The following is a 23,697-nucleotide window of genomic DNA, read 5'->3' as shown; positions in this document are numbered from 1 at the left end:
GTGTATTCTGTACCATCCATGAATATTTGTTAGGTATATTTATGTTTACATTTTTCTCATGGGCAGAAAAAAGCTTTCTCTTTGAAAACTATGCATCGCTGATTAGAAAAGTGCTAGCTTTTCTCCAGGTGATAAACAATTATCAGGTGAATTGTGTTGATGAGTCGTACTTCTGTTTAAAGTAATTTTTAAATGTGTACAATCCACAGCAATAATGTGTCAGGGATAGGAACAAGGTGACAAGAAAATAGGGTTGAAATTCCTTGTCTTTTTTAGAAAAAGAAATTATGCTGAAACCTGGGCTTTCTCCTCTTACCCATAGTTCTTTTCAAAGATTTTTTTCAGAATAGGGGATGAACTGACCCTTCATTTGTGTGTTTCCTTGCAAAAAGGAGAGAGGTATTTGAGATTATATTGCATGACTTTCTATAATTACTTGCTAGAAACTAACAGAAAAGGGAAGTGTGAACAGGTTTTCAGGAGGAAACAATGTATAATGAGAAGGAAAAGCCTTATCTTCTGATTATTTATATTTTCAGCACCAAAGAGCTATAAGTCATAAACTAGGACCTCATGGGGAGGCTATGATTCAAATCAAAGATAAGAGACAACACATGGATCCAAACAGCCAAGTACAACGAAATGATGAAGCGACGTCGGTTAGCATGAGAGAAAGTGTCTCACTGCATTATTAGCTTAAACATTCTCCCATGTTTTTTGTAGGCATCACAGCAAGAGAGTTTTAATGAGGGATTTGAAGGAAGATAATGAGGTTGTGAGACAGATGCTTGGAAAAAAAATCACAGAGGAGATTGTTTAAAAATATCTGACAAATGGGTAATGGAAGCCAATGTTCTGGTCTAACTGGAGAAAAATCTCACTGGAGATGATAGGTAGGATAAAAATAAGAGGGAATTTGAAGATGAAGCTAAACAACTTATATCTGATTATTTAGAAAATTATAGGCAGAAGTTGGTCAAACAAGCTGACAATTTTGTTCTATTTGATTCTGTGTGAGGGTGCCAGGGTTCACCAGAGGAATAGATGTTAAAATAATAGAGATTTCAGGTGGTTTATGACAGACTGGATAATACTTTCGGCTTTGTAGGCGAATAGGAGCAGGTATTCTTTAAAGATATTATGCAGAAACATCTACAAAAATGCTGAACCAAATGAGAAATTATTTAGCATCATTTACAGAACTGACTTGTTTACAAAGAATATTATGTGATCCCAATTTCTAGAGGCATTTGATACAGTTTTATAATACATAAAAGGGAAACACTAATTGGCATTGAAAGGAAGTTTTATCAGAAGTACAGTGCCCGTCCTTTCTAGTGTGTAAATCTAAATTTTTTGTTTGAAGAAGACAAAGAATTTTTAAAAATCACATGCGTGAATAAAAACGTATTTACTTATGTACAAAAATACAGTGTGAGCAATGGTAATAGTGACAGAAGGTCAATTCTGCACATTTTTGATAAATACTTATGCTATCCCAGTATTTTCTTAATCAGCTTTAGCTGATTAGTTTCAATTTTTAATGATCTTTACCACTAAAAATTCTCTTGCAAGATGCATTATATCTAAATGCTTGCAAAAAAAAAAAAAAAGGTCAGTTTCTGGAAAATTGGGGAATTAATGCAGATGATCAAGGCTATTACTACATCCCACGGTTGAGACCAGGAGATAATAGTACATTTAGGAAAAACTAGTTCACAAAACAGATTTCATTTTTTAAATATTACAGAAGAAGGTGGCAAATATGTGCTTCTTTTGAAGCCTAAAGCTATAGAAAGTGGGAGAAGACATGCTGAACTTTTTTGTGAAGTCATTTTAAAGTACTTTACATGAGAAGTTCATAAAGGTAGCAGGAGTAAGAAGCTAGTATAATTAATGGTCAGAACTTCCAGACATTAAATTAATGGCTTGCCTGAACATTCACAAGAGTGGGAGACAGATGCTGAGAATTGATGAAAATTTCCTAGGAGAGGTAGAAGAAATACTGAGGGAAATCAAGGCCATACCTGAGCACATGATCAGAATATTAGAATCTCTAAAGTTTAGAAAAGCTCAGGGACCATCATAAGTCTGTTCTAAAGACCCAAAACATCTGAGCAAGTGTAGTAAAAGTTACATTATAAAAGAGGGAAGATGTTAGATGACTTAAAAGAAGTTACTAGAAACTGGGAAGCAAGAAATTACTGATTTTTAAGTATTACTTCTGCTCTTCAGGATAGTGAGATCCAAACATCCAGTTTCAGAAAGCTATTATTTGATCATGATTAAAACACAAAAATAAAAGGAAGAATTTTAATTATTAATTTCAAGTACTTGTCTTGTTACCTCAGCTAGATTAAAAGTTAACTAGTGAAGGGAGAAAAGGTACATAAATGTAATTTATTCTAACAAGCACTGGCTACAGCACAATCTGAAAGAGATACTAGTAAATATCTATTTGAATGCACGTACCCCACCTTTTATGTCTGTGATTCCTTTAACTATGTTCAGTGGGGCTGCAAAGACTCTGCACTCATCACACCCATAGTACAAATGGTGCCAATTTAGAATAAGTAAAAGCCAGTGTCAACTGCGGCGACCACTGAAATATTTAGCTTTCTTGGATAAGGGAAGATGATTAACTTCAGGTGATGAAAGAACACTGGAGTTAGCTGGTAATAGCAAATGTAAATGAAGGCAAATGACTTCAGCCATTTTGTGAGTATCAGCACAATGGTAATTTTCACTTACTGGAGCAATACAATGAAGAAGTATAGGTGAGTAAAATGAGGAGAAGTGGTAATGATTTGTAGCTGTGAAGAATGTGGCATTATAACAGAGGTAAGCAAAATAATTCACACTTGCCTGGAATAACTCAGGAACATGGTTCAGTGAACTGGCTAGTAAATACCAGGTAGAAGAGTGTTAGAGAAGTAAAAATATCTTATAAAGATGACTGATTCCCCATAGTCACATGCAAATTAGCATTAAGCAGATGGAAGATTAAGATGAAGAAATGCTATGCATATTGCTCATTTTTCTACATAGGGTGTAATAGCAGTAAACAAAGAAAACAACTTCAGTATATAAGTTTAGGTATTGAATATAAATTATTTTAGCATGCTATAAAAATCTCTAAATCTGAGGTGCAAATATCTCCATTGTTTTTGTCATTATAAATCTTGTATTAATAACTTGTTGCTTCTTCTGACTTCTGAATAAGTGTGCATGGACTAATAATTCTGCAAAGGACACATATCTTTTTAATTGTAGATACACTATTTATTTCTGAAATGAAAATAAAAATGATCACTGCAACCAATCAGAAAAGTACTGCAACCAATCAGAAAAACTTAGTGACAAACCAAATACCATTAGTTCCATACTTTGTCATTGTTCTACTATATTTAAATATAAAACTTATTACAATCTAAAAACTGTAGAATGCCAGTGGGTACATCTTCTGAGCTTTACTTGTGCAGTAGAAATGTCAAGGTTGTATTGTCTGCCTCTGTTTTTCTAGTGCAAAACCTCCCCTCAAGTTGTTAACCGTGGTGATTAATGACCTAATGCAAAAGTCTATCAAAGTTAGTGGAAAGATTTCATTGTCTTTTTGATTGGTTCATCTGTCCTCTGGCGTTTTGGACTTGAGACTTTTCCATCAGTAAGAACTAATTTCAGTTGTTTCCTCTTTACAGAACAAGGGAGATTTACTTTTAATCAGGCTTTCAATCAGACTAAGGGAGGATTTGTTTCTCAGAATGCACAGACCTAACTTTCAGAGTAGAAGAAAATTTTGAGAAGTCTGAGGGAGAAGGAAGGAGGGGAAGCTAAATGCCTCAGAGAAAGTGAGAGAGCAAGGTGAAAGATCTTGCGTTATTGTCTATTTCATACCTTCTGAATTGGAAGAAATAAACTAGAATGATATAGATCTTCCCAGGGAGGACTGATCATATCAAAATACCTGGAAGTTACAGTCAGTGGAAACCACTGGAGAGAATACTTCATACTCTTTCTTAATGATGAACAACAAGCTGGAAATGTGGGGCTGGGATGGTGGTGAGAGTACAAAAAGTAGTTTTCCCAGAGAAAAACTGGTAAAAGTGCGACACTACCTTTCCTTAATGTTTCTGACACAAAAATTTCTTCTGCTGCTGAATAGTTGGAGTAGCATCCTAGATGCATATGCAGATACTTTTTCAATCCCACAGTAACTGCAAACACTAATTGATCACTGATGATGTATATGCATTCTGTGAATCTTCCAAGTTATGTGTGCTCAATCTGATAACAAAAAGAGATTTTCCCCTTTCAGTACTGTGCAGTCAATAAAAATGTAGCTGTGGCAAACTAAGGTGCACTCTCTTCTCCCAAATGTACAATAACCATTAAATTATAGGCTAAGATACAATTCCAGAAATAATTTTGCGCATAACAATTGAAGCACAGAGAACATAGTTAATGTGCAAATGTGAATTTGTGCTTTCATGCCCACCAGACAGGAAAATCTGGTCTTGACTTAAACTAAGAACTTTCCAAATGGGATCCTCTGATGGAAATACATATGAAAAGCAAAAATGTGTTTGTATGGTCAGTTTTTTATCCAGATGAACCTTATTTCTTCCTGTCAGATTAATTGAGGTGTATACTAATTTCTTTGCTATCATTCTTTGTACGTTCCTTTGAATGTGAATATTGTCATGGTTTCCTGTTTTTACAGACATATTCTATTTCTTGCTGTTCAAGACATGGCACATGTTAATGATTTGAAGTAAGGGTTGTCATGCAAAAGACTAAAGAGTGTAACACTTTCATAACAATATTACCTTTCTAGTTCTTTCTTTTGTACAGTGTATGAGAAGTATAGGTTATTATTAAATTTCATAGTGTCTCGCTATAGGACAACATTTAAATACTAATTCTAATCTTTGAATTGAAGATACCTTAAGGAATTGTGCTTTAAACAGCAACCCTTTTGGCTGACTCATGTTAATTTAGTGTGTAGTAAGTTTATTGCAATGGAAGTTAAGATTATTCCATAATAACAATTTATAATCTTGCTTTGTCCTTGTGATATAGTTTTGTTGTTGTTTATGCACTGGTATGCCCTTGACTCTTGAGAGTTAAAGAGGATATTTTTAGAAGTGGTTGCAGGTAATTGTCCATTTGAAGTAGACTTCAGAATGGAACAAGCTAGAAGTTTCTTGGCAAACTTCTTTATTAAGGCTGAGAGTATGCACAGAAATTGTCTTGGCGAGTTTGAGTTAGTTTTTCTTTAGCGTATTTGTTTTGCTCAGAAGGAATGTCTTTGTCACAAGTAAATGAATGAGGAAAACTTAAAGGTGCAGGGGCAGATGACTGAAGTATGCCTGTCTTCACTTACAAAGTCAGCTATTTTCTTTTATTCCAGGATAAACCTACTTAAATGTTGTCCATAAACCTCGGCTGCATTTTAATATTGGCTGGGTTCTTGTGATCTTTCTCTGCTGATGCTTAAAAAGGGCATTGACTCTTCCCTTTATTAGATTTCTGTCTGCAGTTATAAAATTAATCTCCCAGTCTCATGCTGCAATGAGCTGTGCCAGTAGAAGAGAGATCAGTTTCATTTTTTTGCCTTAAAACTTCTTCCAAAGTTACAAGGAGTTTAGAACATTACTTTCTCTTTTCAATTTTAACAAAGCCTTTGTCTTTTTTTTCCCTGCATTTCTATTTTATCCATGTCATTTTGGTTCTTTTGTTTTATACTTCACATTTTTCCCCCACTCCTTTTTCTTGCCTTCAAGCCTAGTTTATAGTCTTTGACAGGATTCCTTCTATGCTATCTGCCAAAACATCTGTTTCTTTTCTGAATAAAAAGCTTCAGTCTCCAGAAAGTGTCACATGGGTCCTCACCAACTATAAACCTTCCTTTCTCTATATGACTTTGTCAATGATGAACCAGCACTGTGCAGCTTTGTACCCTTGTCTGCTTGTCACATTTTTTATTATGCCCAAGTCAGGTATTTTGTTGGGGAAAAAAAAAGTCTTTGCATTATTTGGATTTCAATGTACACACTTCCTTTCAAACTATGCCATCAGTTATTTGTACTTTCTATTTTTAACCTTGCAATTATTTCCTGAATTTCTGATCAGAGCAGATATTTATTAGCTTAAAATTGATTCCAGTTACAAATACTCTTCTATTTGTGCTTTTCTGCTAGGACTACATTTGAATTAATATCCTCACCAAATATGCTACTATAACTGGCTTTGATTATTCTTGGATTGATTTTTGTTGATGATACAATTTTTCAGTCGAAGTGGCATTTACGGTAGTTTCGGATTCTCTTGAGCAAGTTGTGTCACTTTCAGTACTTTCATTTTGCCATTTATATTTTTAATGATAGTAATAACTTATGTAGTAGACAGACTTAATTCTGTTGTAAAATACTTTGATGTCTTCAAGGAAAAGTGCTGTATTTGAGCATATTATTTGTATATTATATTCCCGCAGTATTACAAACTTTATGTCACTGAGGTTTTTTCAAACTACATTTTATAAACAGTCAAAAGAAGAAATGAATTTAAATACTTCCTTCAAATGCTGAAAGATTTTTTTATTGCTTTTTATGTTGCAAGATAAAGGAAGAAAGTAATTTTCATATGTGTATGTCCGGTACAATTTTCTGTTGGTATGTTGTTGATATCTTTGTCTTTTGAGTGTATTGAGGGTAAGACAAAGATGATTTGCTGGTGAATGGTTTTATGTTCCTCCAAACATCTAAGCCTTAGTGTATTAAATACATACATAAGATCAATGGACAGATATTTTTCCCCCTGGAATATCTGTAGGTGTTTCATTCTTTCAATCCCCTGAAGTTTTCGCTGAATTTTGAAGAAAATGAAAAATGTTTTTAATTATTTTTATTATTTTTTTGTAAATCTCTCAAAATTTCTTCATCTGTTTATTTATTTATTTTACAGATTTTACATTTCCATTATAAGATCTGTATTAGTTACTTAGGGGTTTCTTCAAACTTGTACGGGGAGAGGGAATACACATTCTGCTCTATTTTTCCCTTTCTCTGCTAGACACAATGGGAGTTTGTCCAGGTGGCAAGATTTGATACTGGGAAACCACGTAAATAGAATTGCTAAGGAAATTGAATCCAGCTTCTTTCCATGGCACAATTCCCCCTAGAACAGGTGGCCTGGCATACTGGCCACAAGTTCTGTCGATAGTCCATCCAATAACTCAGTTCCCTTGTTTTGTTTGTGGGGTTTGTTTGTGGAAGTTGGCAAGCTGCCTTCCTGGAGGAGCTGCTGCAACAACAGGAGGGCTGGGAATGGTTCAAAAGTTCTAAGTCTTTTCATGGCTCTTGAAGCGTTTTTTTGGTTCTCTGAAGGGCCTGACTGAGATTGATGTGTGATTTTGTGTATAAAAGTTTGAAAAATACTAGTTGATGAAACATTGCCAATAAAACACAAACCATAAAATTTTCTCAGTCATCTTTTGGTTTTAGGTACTCACATGTGTCTCTTGCCAAGATTTTTAGGGTGAAAAATAAGGAATTTTTTTTCTTTTCTAGGCTTTAATCGTCAAAATTATTAATTTTAAAGTAGTTTGTATTACACATGCAGGCATGCCACAGTATTACCAAGACATCATGAAAGGGATAATATTTTTGTTTCTGACAAAAATTAGTTGCCTATTTCAGTAAGTTGATACTCAGTGGACTACTCAGCAAACACATGGAGCTGATTAAGGCTTCAGTCATGTATGTGTAGTACTAGAATAGCCCCACTGAAGCATAGTCAGCTCACAGTATAACCTGCTTTTATTTGCACACAGGTAAACCATGCTCTCTATTTGTCCGTTGATGTGTACACAGAGTATCTGGTAGCCCAATCAAACTGGGAAGTATGTTTTAATATGTCCCTTTGTGTGAACTACTAGCATCTGCTGTAGTTCTTGCCCAATTCCAACTGGCCAGAACTTGGTTTAAAGAGAAAATGAATTACTCCAGTGAAAACATACAATTACTGTAATACTGTATTCACCTTGGAAAATATGCAGTGAATGACAGTGTAGGAAATGAGGGCTTTGTCAAAGCAGCATAAAAAAAAACAGTGCAAACCACATTCTCCTAGTTTAAGCTTTGCAAGACATCCTACCTGCTTTACAACTAAAATACCTGTTGTTTGGGTGCTGAGTGCAAGGTAGGTCTTACTGCTTCTTTGCTTTTCTTTTCTCAGTTAGTAATTGTTAGTCTAAAATATAATTGAATGTAAATTTGAAAATAACCAAGAAAAAAAGATTAGATTTGGTGATAAAGAAACTTTGAGCTAATCATATTCAGAATGAAGCCTCAAAGAAATGTTCTTCCTACTATAGCTTGAAATTTGAGGAGGGGAAAGCCTTTTGTTCGTCTCTTTGCTGTATGATCCTTTCTTATAATGAAATTCACTGCAAAGTGAATCTCAGTTTATTTGGAATTGTATTACCATCTGGGGGAAGATTTTGATACAAGCCAAAACTAACAGATTTCCACCTGGCTCCTTAAGAATTCCAATTGCCAGGAACTGGCCATTTCTTTGAAGCAGCCTGACTGTATAGTTGCATGAGTCTGCAAGATCTTCTTGGCTGCAAGATCTTGGCTGGAGCTACTTTTTGATTAATGTAGAATCACTAAGAGCCCAGCATATTTTCTTAATATTTCTAGTTAGACAGTTTCATCTATACTTCATCTGAAAAACTATGGCCAAAGCTGTAATTAGCATTGGCAAGTCTGAGCATATTCTTGATGATGTTGTTGGCTAAAACCAATGTTGAAAAGAGGGGGGTCAAGCTGCATGCCTCAGGGGCTCTACAGTTACTTCAGAGACCCTCAGTGGGGGTTAAGAATCAAGTTACCAGTTCAAATCCAGCAAAGGTCAACAGTGATTAACACTCTTTTGTTCTATTTGTTAGTGTGAAACAGATGTGAAATGAAGTTATGATCAAAATCCAATTCCTAGTAGATATTTTACATCATAAGCACTAAACTCGTAATGATCCCTTGCTGGCAATCAGATTAGAATGAGCAGTTAATTGAACAGACACAGAGACTGCTATGCATCCCTTACTGCTCTTCCCTGTAACGAAAAGTACGCTCATTTTTGAACTGAAGGACATGATGGAAAATTGCTTTTCCTGCCTGAATCCTTTATACTCAGTAGATACATTTGTAAATTTTTTTATCCTTGGTGATATCAAATTATATTTTTGACTACAAGTACTGTTAAAATTGTTTTAAGTGACTTGATTGTAACTTAGAAATGAAGCATTTGGTAATTTTAAATATGTATGGGCAGAACCTTAGCTGGATTAATCAGGCATGGACCTACTGAAAAATCAGTTAAGTGGTAGTCAGTGATGTTGGCAAAGGATCTGCTTCTGCATTACTCAAAGTACATGACAATGCTTGAAAAGGCATGGGTAATTTTAGACAAAAGTGTGCCATAGCTGAATTATTTGCATACACGCATGTGTTTTCTCTCTAGAACCTCACAGTCACTGCCCTTCTCCTAATTCCTGGGCGCCAAACACATCTGGGGGCTAAGGATGAAGGGATTAGGCCTTTGACTTGGAGTTTAGTCTTCAGATATTTGGTTATATTTACTACCATGATACAGATACTGTAAATTACAAAGCCTGATCTTATACTATCCTGCAACTAGTGAGTCACTGAATACTTTTTCTTTCTTCTTTTTTTTTTTTTTTTTTTTTTTTTGTAAACATGATGTCTCTTAGACCAAATCTCTGTTTACATTGTGCTCCATAGAAAATATTATTCTGAAATTACCGGAACAATTTATTCTATTAGTTCATCCAGTATATTACTGGATTCTACTATTTCATAAACTTATTTTAGAAAGAATATCTGTAAGATAAGGGCTCAAAAAAATTCATTGATTGGATATAATCTTGTAACAAGTACAAATTGGACTTTTCTTGCATTCTTACATTACTCTTTTCTAGCATTTCTTACATTCTCATGTCTTAGTTATTTATATGGTAAAGTAAGGAAACCCGTTAAAAAGCAACTATCCTTTTAAGTTGAGTAAGATTTTACTGGTTTTCAGAAAGTTTATGGGAATTATATTATTAGACTTTAAGTAAATTTTATAAAGTAGAAAATGTTATTTATTATGCAGTTTAGAAATTACCAAGAGGTGCTATTGACTCACAGCTGGACGATGAAGGGGGAATTGATGAATTCACACTTTCAAGGATGGATTATATATATATTATATATATATATAATATATATAATTAATATATATTTATATATATTAATATAATATATATATATATTATAAAGGTAATTTATATATATATATAATTACCTTTATAATTATTTTATATATATATATATACAAATTACCTTTACTATAACTCTTTTCAAAGCAATAAGTCATACATGTCGCACAACAAAGGAGAGATATCCTTGCCTGTGGAGAATATTAGGAGCTCTTAGTGCCCTATGAGTGGATTTCAGTTCCTTTGATCATATGGACTTACTGAGTACAGTAAAATCTTCTCTGAGATGTCTTTGTTTCCCAGAATTTGTATCCTTTTCAAAACAGCTAGTGGCATTCTATGTCTCTGCTGGTGATTGAAATGAACATTTTTGGGACATCTTGGGTATGACATTCAAAGTGAAAGAGAGATTTGTACAAACTCTTAACTTTGTAGTTGAACTGTGACATCACAAATATTTTTTCTTTTTTTTCTTGCCTTGGCAAATTCTATTTCTATGATAAAGCTGTCTATGGCAGGGACTGTATATTTTTGCAGTTTCTAGTACGTCCTAACCCTGACGAAAGGATGGACCATGAGCACTGCAGTAATAGTAATCATATATAACACTAATAGTGGATTTTGAAATGATGTCTATTCTGCAAATGCATTTCAAAGAAATGCAAGGAAAGGTGTAGTTTACTCCCTGAAGAATAGAACTGCCAGGCATTTAAATTTAAATTAAATGCTTTTATGAGTTCATTGAATGTTATTTAGCAAGTATAGTATAGCAAAAGCATGTTACCTATTGCCTTAGAATGAGGTTTTTATTGCTTTTTCATAGTTATCTTTTGTACCGGTATTTGGCAAGTAAAAAATGAAATTTACTTGCTAAGGTTAAATTGTTTTGTGCTGTTGTTCAGCCACACAGATATAGAAATACAATGATGGAAGAAATATATTTGCTTCTGGGGAGGGGGCAGATGTTTATGCATAGTAGTCTTGACCTCCCTTTAAAGAAATATTTATTCTCTGAAAGTCGAAGATATTATGAGCCACTCCACTGAAAGCCAGTTCAAACAAGAGATGGTACAAATGGAACTATAGACAGAATTGGCCCAAACAATTCAGTGTGGTCAAGACAGTGACACTCAGAACAATCTGAGGCCAAAGCACAATGGACTCCAAGATGATCTCTCAAACTTGATATGAGAAGTTCCTTCTTCTCTATCTATTTTTAGAACCCCCACATTTCCTGATTCATGCTGATTTGGAATCAATAATGTCTGATTTTTTCCTGAATCCTGAGTTTGTTATATTTTAGTGTTTGCAGTACTAGAGTTACAAGCAGGAGGGAGGCTGATTTTTTAGGTAGTCTAATACTATTAGTGACAAGAATGGGGAATAGCATTAAACTAGAAGAGGGGAGATTTGTGTTATGTGTTAGGGAATAATTCTTTACTCCCTACAGAGTGTGGTGAGGCACTGGCACGGGCTGCCCTGAGAATTTGTAGGTGCCCCATCCTTGAAGTCATTCAAGACTAGGTTGGATTGGGCCCTGGGCAGTCTGATCAGGGGAGTGCCAACACTGCCCATAGTATGGGACTGAAACTAGATTATCTTTAAGGTCACTTCCAACATAAGACATTGTATGATTCTCTACAGACATGCTGTTGATTAAATACTCCAATCCACACATGTAACGATTCCTGCCTTATTTTCCAGACTCCATCTTTTTCTCTAATTCTCAAAACCTTCTGAGTACCACACATGTTGCAAGTTCACTGTTTTCTAAATCCATTTTGATAGACCAGTTGAATTTTTTACATAACTGAGAAGACATTGTGATACAAGGTCAGAATAATAAATTTTATACTTTTATTCTTTATGTAGGAAATGTAATATGGTGCCATCACTACTTTATTACTCTGCAGTCATTCTGTTAACTATTCAACTTAAAATATTTCAGCCACCAGCATTTGGAGAAAGTTCATAGGTTTTGGGCTGTCCATAATAATTTGCCTTTAAAAACTACATTTCTTCTAGTCACCCTGCATGGATATGCAGTTATGGATCAAGACACTGGAGTAGCTGAAGTGAGCTGAAGAGATGCTAGTCTGAGAATGCATTCAATTACCTCTAGTATAACAAATGCTTTAGGGCTTATGTATTTCTATTTGGAAGCTATGTTTATATTTTCTGCTAACTGGAATAGTTAGGTTCTTTTCTGTGAAAGTCTATGAAAGTGTCTCTGAAGGGTTTATGAAACTTGGACTCAAGTTTTGATTAAAAAAAAGTTTCTCTGTTCTTTGAAGGTGCTAGGCAGAGATCAGCAAGCATAAAATAATCCCAAAGATATCAACCTAGCAGACCTTGAACTATCTGTATTCAACTTGCTTTGGTACATTTAAAACTATGTATCAGAACTACTCCATGTTATAGGAGAGTACTTGTGGTCCTCCAAAGGCAAATTCATAGGAATGCTTATTATCTTAGAAATCAACGTGCTGAAATGCTGTTCATGTATTTTCTTCTTATGCTTTTCATTTTTGGTATGAAGAACTAAGCAATGAATAACCTCCTTCAACTTATATGTGAATGCCCAAAAGACTTGTAACTCATCTCAATTTAAATTAATGACCTTAGTGACGATACTAGCAATTGGACCAAGGCTCTCATGAGCCAGATATTTGCATATGGAATTTGATTAATCCATTGGCTATTAATTTTCACTTTTAATTAGCTATGATGCTATTGTAGGAAGAAAATACAAGATAATTATTAGGCACAGAAAATGTTGATTTTTCTGTTGGGTATTCTGTTTTGTTTTGACTATGCTAGGTTCCTTCACAGCATCTGCTTTGATCAACTCAGAAATATATACCATAAACCTAAAAACTAGTCTGCAGAAATTCAGGGATTATACTACCAAGGAATATTTAACTAAATAAATATATGTAATTTACAAATGTAGAGAAATTCGTATATGGTATCCTCTTCTAGTAGTCTGTAACTTTATTCCTCTTAATGGAATAATAGATATTGCATGATATCTGTGTTCACAGTTACAGAAAGACCAACAATGTATATAAGATGAAGTAGTATTTGTCTGAGGCTGTTTGATCTTCCTACATCCCAGATGATCAAATGTGCACTGGTGGTTGAGTCCTGTTCAGATTTAGATCAAGAGCAAATTTTGCCATTTCCATATGTCTTCAACATTTCTGCCATCTGGGAACACTGCAACAGGTTTGCTCAACTTCCGGGAAAGCAGGGCCCATCACATATAGTGCTTACCTGGGAAAACAAGTGCCATCACTCCTAACATCTCTTCCTTCATCCTTCTTTAACACAGCTTTTATTGCAGAACATCATGACATCATGTGGTATGGAATATCCCTTTAGTTAGTTGGGTTGAGCTGTCCTGGTTATAGAATCATAGAATCATAGAATCACTAAGGTTGGAAAAGACCTAAAAGATCACCCAGTCCAACCGTTCACCTATTCCCAATAGCTCCTACTAAACCATGTCCCTCAACACAACATCCAGCCTTTCCTTGAACACCCCCAGGGTCGGTGATTCCACCACCTCCCTGGGCAGTCCATTCCAGTGCCTGACCACCCTTTCTGAAAAGTAATACTTCCTCATGTCCAGCCTGAATCTCCCCTGGCGTAGCTTGAAAATTATGCCTCCTCCCAGCTCCTTGTGCATCCACTGCTCCTCACTGTCAGAGCACCATGAGAAGGAAGAGTACTTCAGTCTGTGTAAACACTGCTGTGGTGTATTGTGTGTGATAACTATTTTCACCAGCCCCCCTTTCCCTCCCTCCCACCAAAACAGAGAATCATATGAGCCTCTACAAAGAAAATTATCTCAACCAAAACCGTGATACCACTATAAAGTACTGGGATATCTTCCATTTAACTAGTGTAGAACATGTGTACAGCCTTTTTTATCCTCTTCAGAAGGTATGTGTAACCATACGAAAGTAGACATTTTCTTTAGTGTGTTAGTTATCTATGAAGAAAAATACAGGGCAAATTTTGATTAAAATGTTGCTCTGTGGCCTTTCAAATAAAATCTAATTTTATTTAATATTACTTTATACATGTATGCAGAAAATGGCATACCAATATTAATAAAAGAGGCTTACAGGAATGTGGAAAAAGAGAAATGTATCCTTGACAAAATTTATTTACCTACCTAGACTTTCATTTCAAAGTTAGCAGCACTGTACAATACTGGGATAATACAAGGGTCATAATATTCTGTTAGACATTTTTAACCCACTTTAATTTATTCCATGGAAGTTTAATCTCCTGCTGAACAGAGCTGGCTGAATTTTCAAAAGCCATAATCCACTGAAGTAAAAAATCCTTAATGACAACACAGGCAGCAAGCTTCAACAGTTTAGTTTAAATTCTTTCTAAAAATGTAAAATGTAGTGCAAGAGTTAATAGGATATTTCATACAGATATATTTCAATCATTTTCCAAATCTTTATAAGTTCACTTGCATCTCTACCATTAGAAATATTTGGAGAGAATTCCAGCACTTCTATGACAGAAAGCAGAAAGCTGTAAAACTGTGATGAGAAGAATTTCACACTGTATTGTAACTCAGCTGGTCCTTCAGTTCACAGGCTGTTATATGTGGTAGTGTAATGTTTTCTAAGTAGATAGAGAAATGATGTTGAACAGCATCAATTCTACCTTAATTATATTACTAGTCAAGAAAATGAAAACAAACTACATAATGCCACACTATATTCATTTTTCTGCTCCTCTAGGAGTTTTATAATTAACTTCAGTGGTGGGTCAGGATTGACTAATAAATTGAGCAGAGACAGTTCATAAATTTTCATGTATTCTAGAATCACAGTTACAAAGTGTATTTATATAGTCCATTTTCTACCATCTTTGGAGCTACCCAGTTCTTGAAATACCTTTAAATGAGGCAACGCTTCCTTTTCTTGACCTGGAAGCATAGTGCCATGCTTTCTTTTATGGCTCTGGTTGGCCTGATCTCATCCATGTACTGAGCTTCTGCCTGAACTATACTGAAAAAATGCAGATGCTATGCTAGATTTCATTGTGGCCTTCTGGACAAGAATTTAGGTGGCATCATGCTGATGTTCTCATCTCTTAGATTAATTTCAATAGCAATCTCTTCCTTTTTTTATTTTTCTTTTTTCAGGAGACACTTTTTGAAGAAAAACAATGAGATCCCTTCTCTGAAGGACAATAGAGACAGCAGTTCTTTTTTTTGCCTCTGCTTTTTAGATAAAGGTAGAATGTTTCTTAGAGCTGATATCTCATGACTTCCTTGTATGGATCTGTGGTTTTGATTCCTGGTTCAAAGTGCCCAGCCTTTCTCCAGGCACTTAGAGGAGTCTGGGTGTTTAACTTCAAGTCATTTTTCCACTCTGGTAGCTTGTGAAAGGAAAAAGAAAATCATTACAAAGAATTTACAATGAGCTGTGCTGCCACAGCTGAAAGAACAATACTCAGGTAGAGCAAAGCAGAGAAAATTGAGAAAGAAAAACATCAGAGCAGTGCTGCTGGAAGAAATATCCCCATAATCATAGACTGTCTGACAGATTTTGGGTGCCTATATGTCTCTTTAGAAGGCACTCTTGAACTCTTTGAACGCTCAAGTATTAAACATTTGTTCTAATCACTAGTTAACAAAACAGGCTCAAGGAAGGCTATTTTTCAGACTGTAAACACTTGTGAAAATGATTTGTATGATCAAAGATCAAATAAAATCCCAAAGATAACAAAATAGTACAAAACTATACTCTCATCGAAAGGAAAGCCCTCTGTAGGAAATTTCTTAGATCTAAAAGTATGAGCAATGCTACAAAGTATTCAAGTGGAATAATGGAAGTGTTCAAGCCCAGTGTAGGTAGGAGGTAGATGGTAGTGGGAGGTATCCCTGACCATGGCAAGGGATCCATGTAGTCCCTTCTGATCCAAACAATTATATCACACTGTGGCTCTATGATTCTAAGACTACACTACTTGTACAAACAACACAGCACTAGCTTCAGCACACTTACAGTATTGGTTATGGTAGACTTTGGTGTGATTATAGTCTTGTGGAAATGGTTTTGATAGAGCAAACTTGTCCAGCTTCTGGCTTGCAATATTTGTGCTCCCTTCACAGTATTCTCTCAATGGCAATTTCATAAGTGATAGGCACTGTAGGAGTACAAGATGATGAACACTTATTCAGTCTTTGATGGTCCATCAATAGCTAATTGAGATAGATCATGTAGTTCATTTGTTTCTCACGTTATTAGCTGTGGAATAAGCCTAGAAGAGTTGTTTGTATCTACTACCTAAATCCCATGCAAGTGAGGTGGTGAGCGAGATGATTCCCACTCTAAATCATGAACTGGTCTGACACAGGATATGTTCTGACTCCTTAAAAAGTGATGGCAGTATACCACTTTCCTTCTTCAGTCTGTTTCTTAATATTTACAGAGCTTATGGCAATAGCCACAGGCAATATGAATTCAAAGGATAGTAAATAAGATTAAAACAAAATTTGATGTGTAATTCTAAAGTACTGGAAACCAACCTCTGAATATGTTGTATCATCTTTGCATTCTGAGAAGATTATTTGAAACTAACTAGTTTTCATACTTACGGATAATAGGCTACTAACATTGTGTTTATAATCAACAATACAATTACTAAGAATTGTAATATACCTACATAAAGAAGTGTACCTATTGATATATCAGAGCCTTTGGATATGAATTTTCTAACTACCCTTTGATTCTTAGTCAGGTCCAAATCAGATATCAACAGATACAAGCACTCTAATTTAAATTTCTATTAAATTTAACTCAACTAAAATTAAAGCTCAAATTTTCCTTCAAATAAAAGCCATTTGGAACAAACAGTATAGCTTAAAAATTAAAACGAATTTAAACAGCACAAAGGAAATCTTAATGAAACTTAAAATCTATGCAAGAACTGCAGTGTATGTTAAATTCTATTTCACAGCTAAAAGACAATGAAAAAGTTTTACATTCCCTATGGTTTCTGTGCAACATAAATATTGTTTTTTACACATAATTGAAGTGAATGATCCCAAATGACTATTTTACATAATATTGCAGAAAACTTCAGGTGCTTCATTTAAAATGATAAGTAATGAAAGAAGGTCACCAATGGAATTCTCTGGGGCTCTGTGCAAGGACCTCTGTTCACCATATTTATAAATGGCCTCTGGCTGCTGTTGGAGGCCAGAGTTTTTGGCTTGATCCCACATAACCATTTTTGTGTTCTCATTTGAGTAAATTAGGATTTACTGTCTCATTTTTTCACGTTCATCTGAGCTTGATGATGCTTTGATTTAAAAAGAAAAAAATCTAAATACTTATTCTTTGCTGGTCAAACAGAAAAATGTTGTCTAAGTTTGACACACAGATTTCTGCTTGTGTGAGGTAGAAACTTGAGAGATTTTCTGCATTTGCCCTCTTCTCACATATCAATTTATAGCAGCCACAATTCCTTCACTGAGTCTATCTTACAGTTATGTCCATAAGTACTGTTCCATCAGCTGGGATATTTGACAGACGAAAGAAAATTCTAAGTTCTTGTGTACAGAGGGTACACAAACAGTGCTGCCAAATTGCTACAGAGCTATGCCAACAAAAATGATTTCAGTTTTGATTAGTTGTTTACCTGAAGAGAGAGATTTTCTACCTTGAGTATTAGATTGTTGTTTACATTTTCATTTGCCCTCAAGTAGTCATATATTCAGAGAAACAAATACATAATTTCTAAGCCAATACTGTAATTACAGATAATGAACTGTATTAGAGAAAAGTGAGAAATCAAGATACTGTGTATCTCTTTGAATGACTCAGATAAATTTGAGATTTAATCTTAATGTTGATACTACTATGGTTGATTTTGCCCTAAAATGAGAATAGAGCCTAACTCACCACTTAAGACCCTGACGACTTCCTGACATACTTTCCAACTTTGTTTTCTTTGTTTCAAATGTTCAGGTTTGATCTGACTGAGCATTCAGAATTCAATGTCTTAAAAAGGATTCCAAGGTTTTTGAGACAAATCCTACCTATCCCTTAGGAAGTCCTAAATGAACTGCAGATATTCACTAAAACACATCTAATGAAGCTAAACATCATCATGAAAATTTCTTCATCCTCAAAAAGAAGGATATAGAATGAATAGAAAATTCTGTTTTAATGGAGCAAAAAACTGCATTACAGATCAGTTCCTACGTCTTTTATTAATTGTGCTTTGATGTATTGTGTCCAGGGAAACTGCTGTCTATATTTCTGCCTAAAAACATAGAAAGAAATGGAATAGCTGTTTGTCATTATTCATTGAAAAAGGTTCCAGGCAGTCTGGTCCCTGTACCTTTTTTATATCAGTAAGCTTTACTAGGTAGTGGAGAGTCGTATTTTCCATTAAAGATACAAGACTGGAAGCAAAGGTCAATTTGTTATACTTACTGAGCTGCTTTTCCAGTAACATTTGTTGCAATGGCTAAGCTTTCCTAAATCTTTTTTCTCCTTACTATTGTTCTATACAGACACTACTGACATCATAATTATTCACTTCTAGCTATGTAGTCACAGGAAATTCATCTCCTCAGCCCTTTTGCAACATTGATTTATTGCACTGTACTTGGCAAAACTTTTTGTTGTTTCTTGTATACTCTAGTGTTCCTCCATTACAGTAAAGCTTAAAGCTACCAGTGAAGACTGGCTATCATAGAAAGCTCTGTATATACATACAATGAAAAACAAGCCTGGACCATGATCACTTCAGCCAACAGAAGCTGAAATAGGTCTTATTTTTGTGGAGTGAAGTAGACATAAATCTGTTCCTGTCATCTCTATAAATTTTTATAATGTAAATATAGAGAAAAAATGCTCATTCTCATCCCTACTGTATAGACTTCAACTGTCCCAGTGAATTCTTACTGAAATTTGTTACTGAAAAAAAGATAAATAATGAAGGGGAATGCATTGCAGTCTGTGAGTGGCTGTGGTTTTGGAAGAGAAGGCAATTCGTTTTATGTTGAATTACTTGTTAACGGACTGTATGCACGTTTCTGGATTATATGCACATACAGTCAAAGAAGAAGGAAAAGCCAGGATGGAATTTTGTCTACTTTGGGGTTTAACCTTCAATTAGTCATTTAAAATTGGATCTTTTTTCAGGTTTTGCTAAAATGAGTCTGTGTTTCAGTAAGCTGGTTTTCACAGTGCTAAGTGCAAAATCACATGGATTTTATGATCTTTCCTGTATTATTTCAGACTTATGGTTGGAAAGAAGAGAGACAGAAGAAAATTGTGGATTAGTTCATGTGAAAATAACTGCTGCACTTGCAGAAATTCTATTACACAGAAGTGCTCTGTATTATTGGGTGTGCCAGTCTCTGAGGATACATTTAGCTGCTTTCCATAGCACATAGTGCACTAACAGTACATGAAAAGGTACTTGGCTGGAAAACGTTAGTGAAGAGCTATGAATTCTAGAACTTTTTTATTAACAGTTGTGGATTGTTTCTCGAGTACTTGCACAAACACTTGACTAGGGAGGGCAGGTTCAGGCCTTTAGTCATGAATGTAGTCAGTTACCCACAATGAAAATTGCAGAGGTCTCAGGGCTGACTGCGTGACTAGAAGCCTTTCAGACGTTACTAAATAAATGACAGTAACAATCAGTTGTATTTATTAGGTCAAGTATGAAGCTGTTGAACATACATGGGATCTGAATCATTCATTTCCATGAAATATACTGGCTTTCAAAAATGTACTTGTATTGGATCAGTCAGCAATTATATATAAAAAAAAATACTTGCTTCCCTTTGTTGTTCAGTTTTAGCTGGAAAAAAAAAAGACCTTATTTTTAAATAGTTTTTCTTCCGTTACATCTTGTTACATGGAACTTGCTGCAATCCTATGAAATGTAAATTATTGGAGGCAGAAAGGCAAACAAAGGAAATGCAAGCTCCAAGGAAAGAAAAATATAGTGGCGGTAATCTGTGTCCTACCTACAGATTGTAGGTAGACTAGCTCTCCTAACTACGTGCTTAGATTCATAACAGGTTGACAGATTCATGCTGGACAGGCACATTTTTCCTTTTAGCCGCATATCTCCCCTTATTTTGCACGCCTTCCACATATGCCACTATAAAATTATTTTCTGAGTCTCATTCGCTCTCTCCGTGACATGTTCATTGCTGCTTCATTAACCAGTGCACCATCAGTGCATTTCATTACAGCTTCTCTCCTGGCTCACTGTGTTGATTCTAAGATGCAGCTAGGAAGTGGCTATCAAAATGCTAGGCTGTGTTTATCCTTCTTTCATTTCAAAAGAGGAAAAAGTCATCCCTTTGGCAAGATCTTAAATAAAACCCATATTTTAGCTATTACTTCTACTCACTCCTCTCACTGGAATTGCACTGGGAAGCTGTAGTATGGGATGTGACAGAACAGTTTACCTATTTGTTTACTGTAAAGGCTGTGGGCATATCTCCTATCTGAGGATACAAAGGCTTCTTAGTCTGCTTTTATGTATATGTCTTCAACTGGTCTTGAAAGTGTATTTAAGCTAATGAAAGCATTTTCAATTCCATTATTGTTAGGAAATGAAAAGGTCAAGCTGTGATAGACATTGTCCATGTCATATACCTACAGTTAAAGCAGTAGAGAGGGGTCATGGTTTAAATATTAGCCAATTTTCAATATATTTCCTTAGTTGGGAATACACTCAATTCTATTTTAAGTAAAAAGAAAGATGTAACTGAAAATATGAAGGCACAATGTAACTCAGTGCCGGAACACAGAGTTGTAAACCAGGCATTTTCAGAATGAATTATGTAGTCATGAAAAGGGAAATAAGAAACTCAATGGCTTCTTCATGTAAGTTCAAATACTAAAAAAAAAAAATGTGGTAGTGTGCCTGGTCTAAGCTTTTAAAGAAATGAGTCTAAGGGTGTTGTAGATGCCTCCTGTTTTCTTGCTGTCCCCTGCTAATTCCAGCCCTTCCTGCTCTCCATGACTGCTGTGAGTTAGACAGCTGCGAGGCTGCATCTGTTCTTGGTTTTCCACACAATTAAAGCAAAGAGAAAATAAATAAATAAATAAGCAAATAAATAAATAAATGCTCCAACACTGAATTCTGTGAAAACCTACCTCCGAAATTTATGATTTTTAGGAACATGGTCCACAGTTCTTTCTCCCTCCCTTTTTTTTTTTTTTTTCTTTTTTCTTTTTTTTTTTAATTTAAATGTGCTCTGTACAATTATTAAAAATTATTACTTTCAGATAAGTAGCCATATTTTTTCTTGAAATTGCACAAATGACTCTCTGTCTTGCACAGACCACTCTGGTTCATGGAGAAAGATGTGAAGAAACAGGAGTGAGGAAGGGAAAAATGCATGTCAGACTTCATACAGATAAGGCAAATCAGTAGCTGATCTAGAAAGGGAGCAAAAGAGAGTGACTCCTCTTGCATTAACTGGGGTATAACTCACAGTAGATTTATTGCTGTTGAAGAAACTTGTTAAAACTTACATTATTCTATTATTTATACTGTAGTTGTTACTGAAGGTCTTAGTCAAGACTGCAGACTAATGTCTTTTTTACAAAAGGAGTAGGGAAATTAGGTTGCTACTGTCGGATTTGTAGTGACATAAACTTTGAGCATGGTCAAATTGGCATCAAGACAACACCCTAACAGTGAACTCAAGAGGCAGTAATGATAAATGAATGTGCCTCAGATGGGGGAAAAAACAGCTACTGTGAGGAGAAAACATTAAAACAAAAGTACTTGACTCTGAGTTGAGAAATGGTCACCAAAAGCAGGATGACACAGCTGTGTACCTTAGTTTTTGCAAACTTCATTCCTTACTCATCAATTACAGGCATCATGAAGACATAGCTTGTATGCCAAAGAATTAAATGAATGGTCAGAATTAATTCTGAAGGCAAAAGATTGACGAAAGAGAATTAAATAACAACTACTTGGAAAGAAGAGGAAAATAGACAGTTATGTTTTGTTCTACTTGAGTACAGAGAATTTTTCTGTTTTTTGAAAAAACAGTAGTTTTTTCTCCCCAAAAATAGTTCTTTATGATTTTGAAATCTGCTCATTTTCTCAGGAGGAAATGGTGGGTTTTGTATTATATATCTTAATGTCTTCTTTCTTTTTTCTTTTCCTTCATTCTTTTTCAGGTTACCTGTGCAAATTTAACAAATGGAGGTAAATCAGAACTTCTTAAATCAGGAAGCTCCAAATCCACACTAAAGCACATATGGACAGAAAGTAGCAAAGACTTGTCCATCAGCCGACTGCTGTCACAGACTTTTCGTGGAAAGGAGAATGATACAGATTTGGACCTGCGATATGATGCCCCAGAAACTTATACTGAGCAAGATCTCTGGGACTGGCTGAGGAACTCCACAGACCTACAAGAGCCTCGGCCCAGGGCAAAGAGACGGCCTATTGTCAAGACTGGGAAATTTAAGAAAATGTTTGGCTGGGGCGATTTTCATTCCAACATCAAGACTGTGAAGCTAAATCTGTTAATAACAGGAAAAATCGTTGACCATGGCAATGGGACGTTTAGCGTTTACTTCAGGCATAACTCCACTGGTCAAGGGAATGTATCTGTGAGCCTAGTGCCCCCTACAAAAATAGTGGAATTTGACTTGGCACAACAGACAGTGATTGATGCCAAAGATTCCAAGTCCTTTAACTGTCGAATCGAGTACGAAAAGGTTGACAAGGCTACCAAGAACACACTCTGCAACTATGACCCTTCAAAAACCTGTTATCAGGAGCAGACCCAGAGCCATGTGTCATGGCTCTGCTCCAAGCCCTTTAAAGTAATCTGTATTTACATTTCCTTTTATAGTACAGATTATAAACTAGTACAGAAGGTGTGTCCTGATTACAACTACCACAGTGACACACCCTACTTCCCCTCAGGGTGAGGATAAAACACGTGTCTGAGACTGAAGCCTGGGGAATAAAGGAGTTCGTATGACAGGGCTGTAACCTCAAGGAGGAAAGCCACATCTATTGCCTGGAATGTGTCTACCTGCTGCTGATGTCATATGGCTGCAAATATGTTAGTGGAAAACAATCTAATGTCATTTTTGCCCAGTCAGCACCATGTATTAATCTAGTTGTAAATCACTATGGATTTGAAATAAAATCATAAACATAGAGACACACACTCTTCAGCTCATATCTATTGAGATTCCTGTTAAGAGAGATTTTCATTGTCTGATAACTAAAGTTTTGGGATAAACTATTATCAAGCAAAATGGATTAACTAGACAGAGAACAGTTTCTTACACAGTGTGGTGGAAATCTCTTTGAAAGTCCTTTTAGTGTATACCAGTAATCCCCACTCATGCATTCTACTG

General features: G+C 35.4%; 1 protein-coding gene across 1 annotated transcript; it reads left to right on the top strand.

Moving 5' to 3' along the window:
* The first annotated feature begins 584 nt into the window (after window positions 1–584).
* Window positions 585–23,415, top strand: NXPH1 (neurexophilin 1). Its single transcript, XM_042888548.1, has 2 exons — window positions 585–659; window positions 22,498–23,415. The coding sequence occupies exons 1-2, from the start codon at window positions 585–587 to the stop codon at window positions 23,257–23,259; spliced, it is 837 nt and encodes a 278-aa protein (XP_042744482.1). The 3' UTR covers window positions 23,260–23,415.
* The last annotated feature ends 282 nt before the right edge of the window (window positions 23,416–23,697 follow it).

The sequence above is a fragment of the Lagopus leucura genome, unplaced genomic scaffold (assembly GCF_019238085.1).
Source record: "Lagopus leucura isolate 7727_CA_CO unplaced genomic scaffold, USGS_WTPT01 Super-Scaffold_100157, whole genome shotgun sequence".
NCBI classification, from domain to species: Eukaryota; Metazoa; Chordata; class Aves; order Galliformes; family Phasianidae; genus Lagopus; species Lagopus leucura.
The sequence above is the reverse complement of the archived record's forward strand: the minus strand, read 5'-3'. Positions and strand labels throughout refer to the sequence as shown.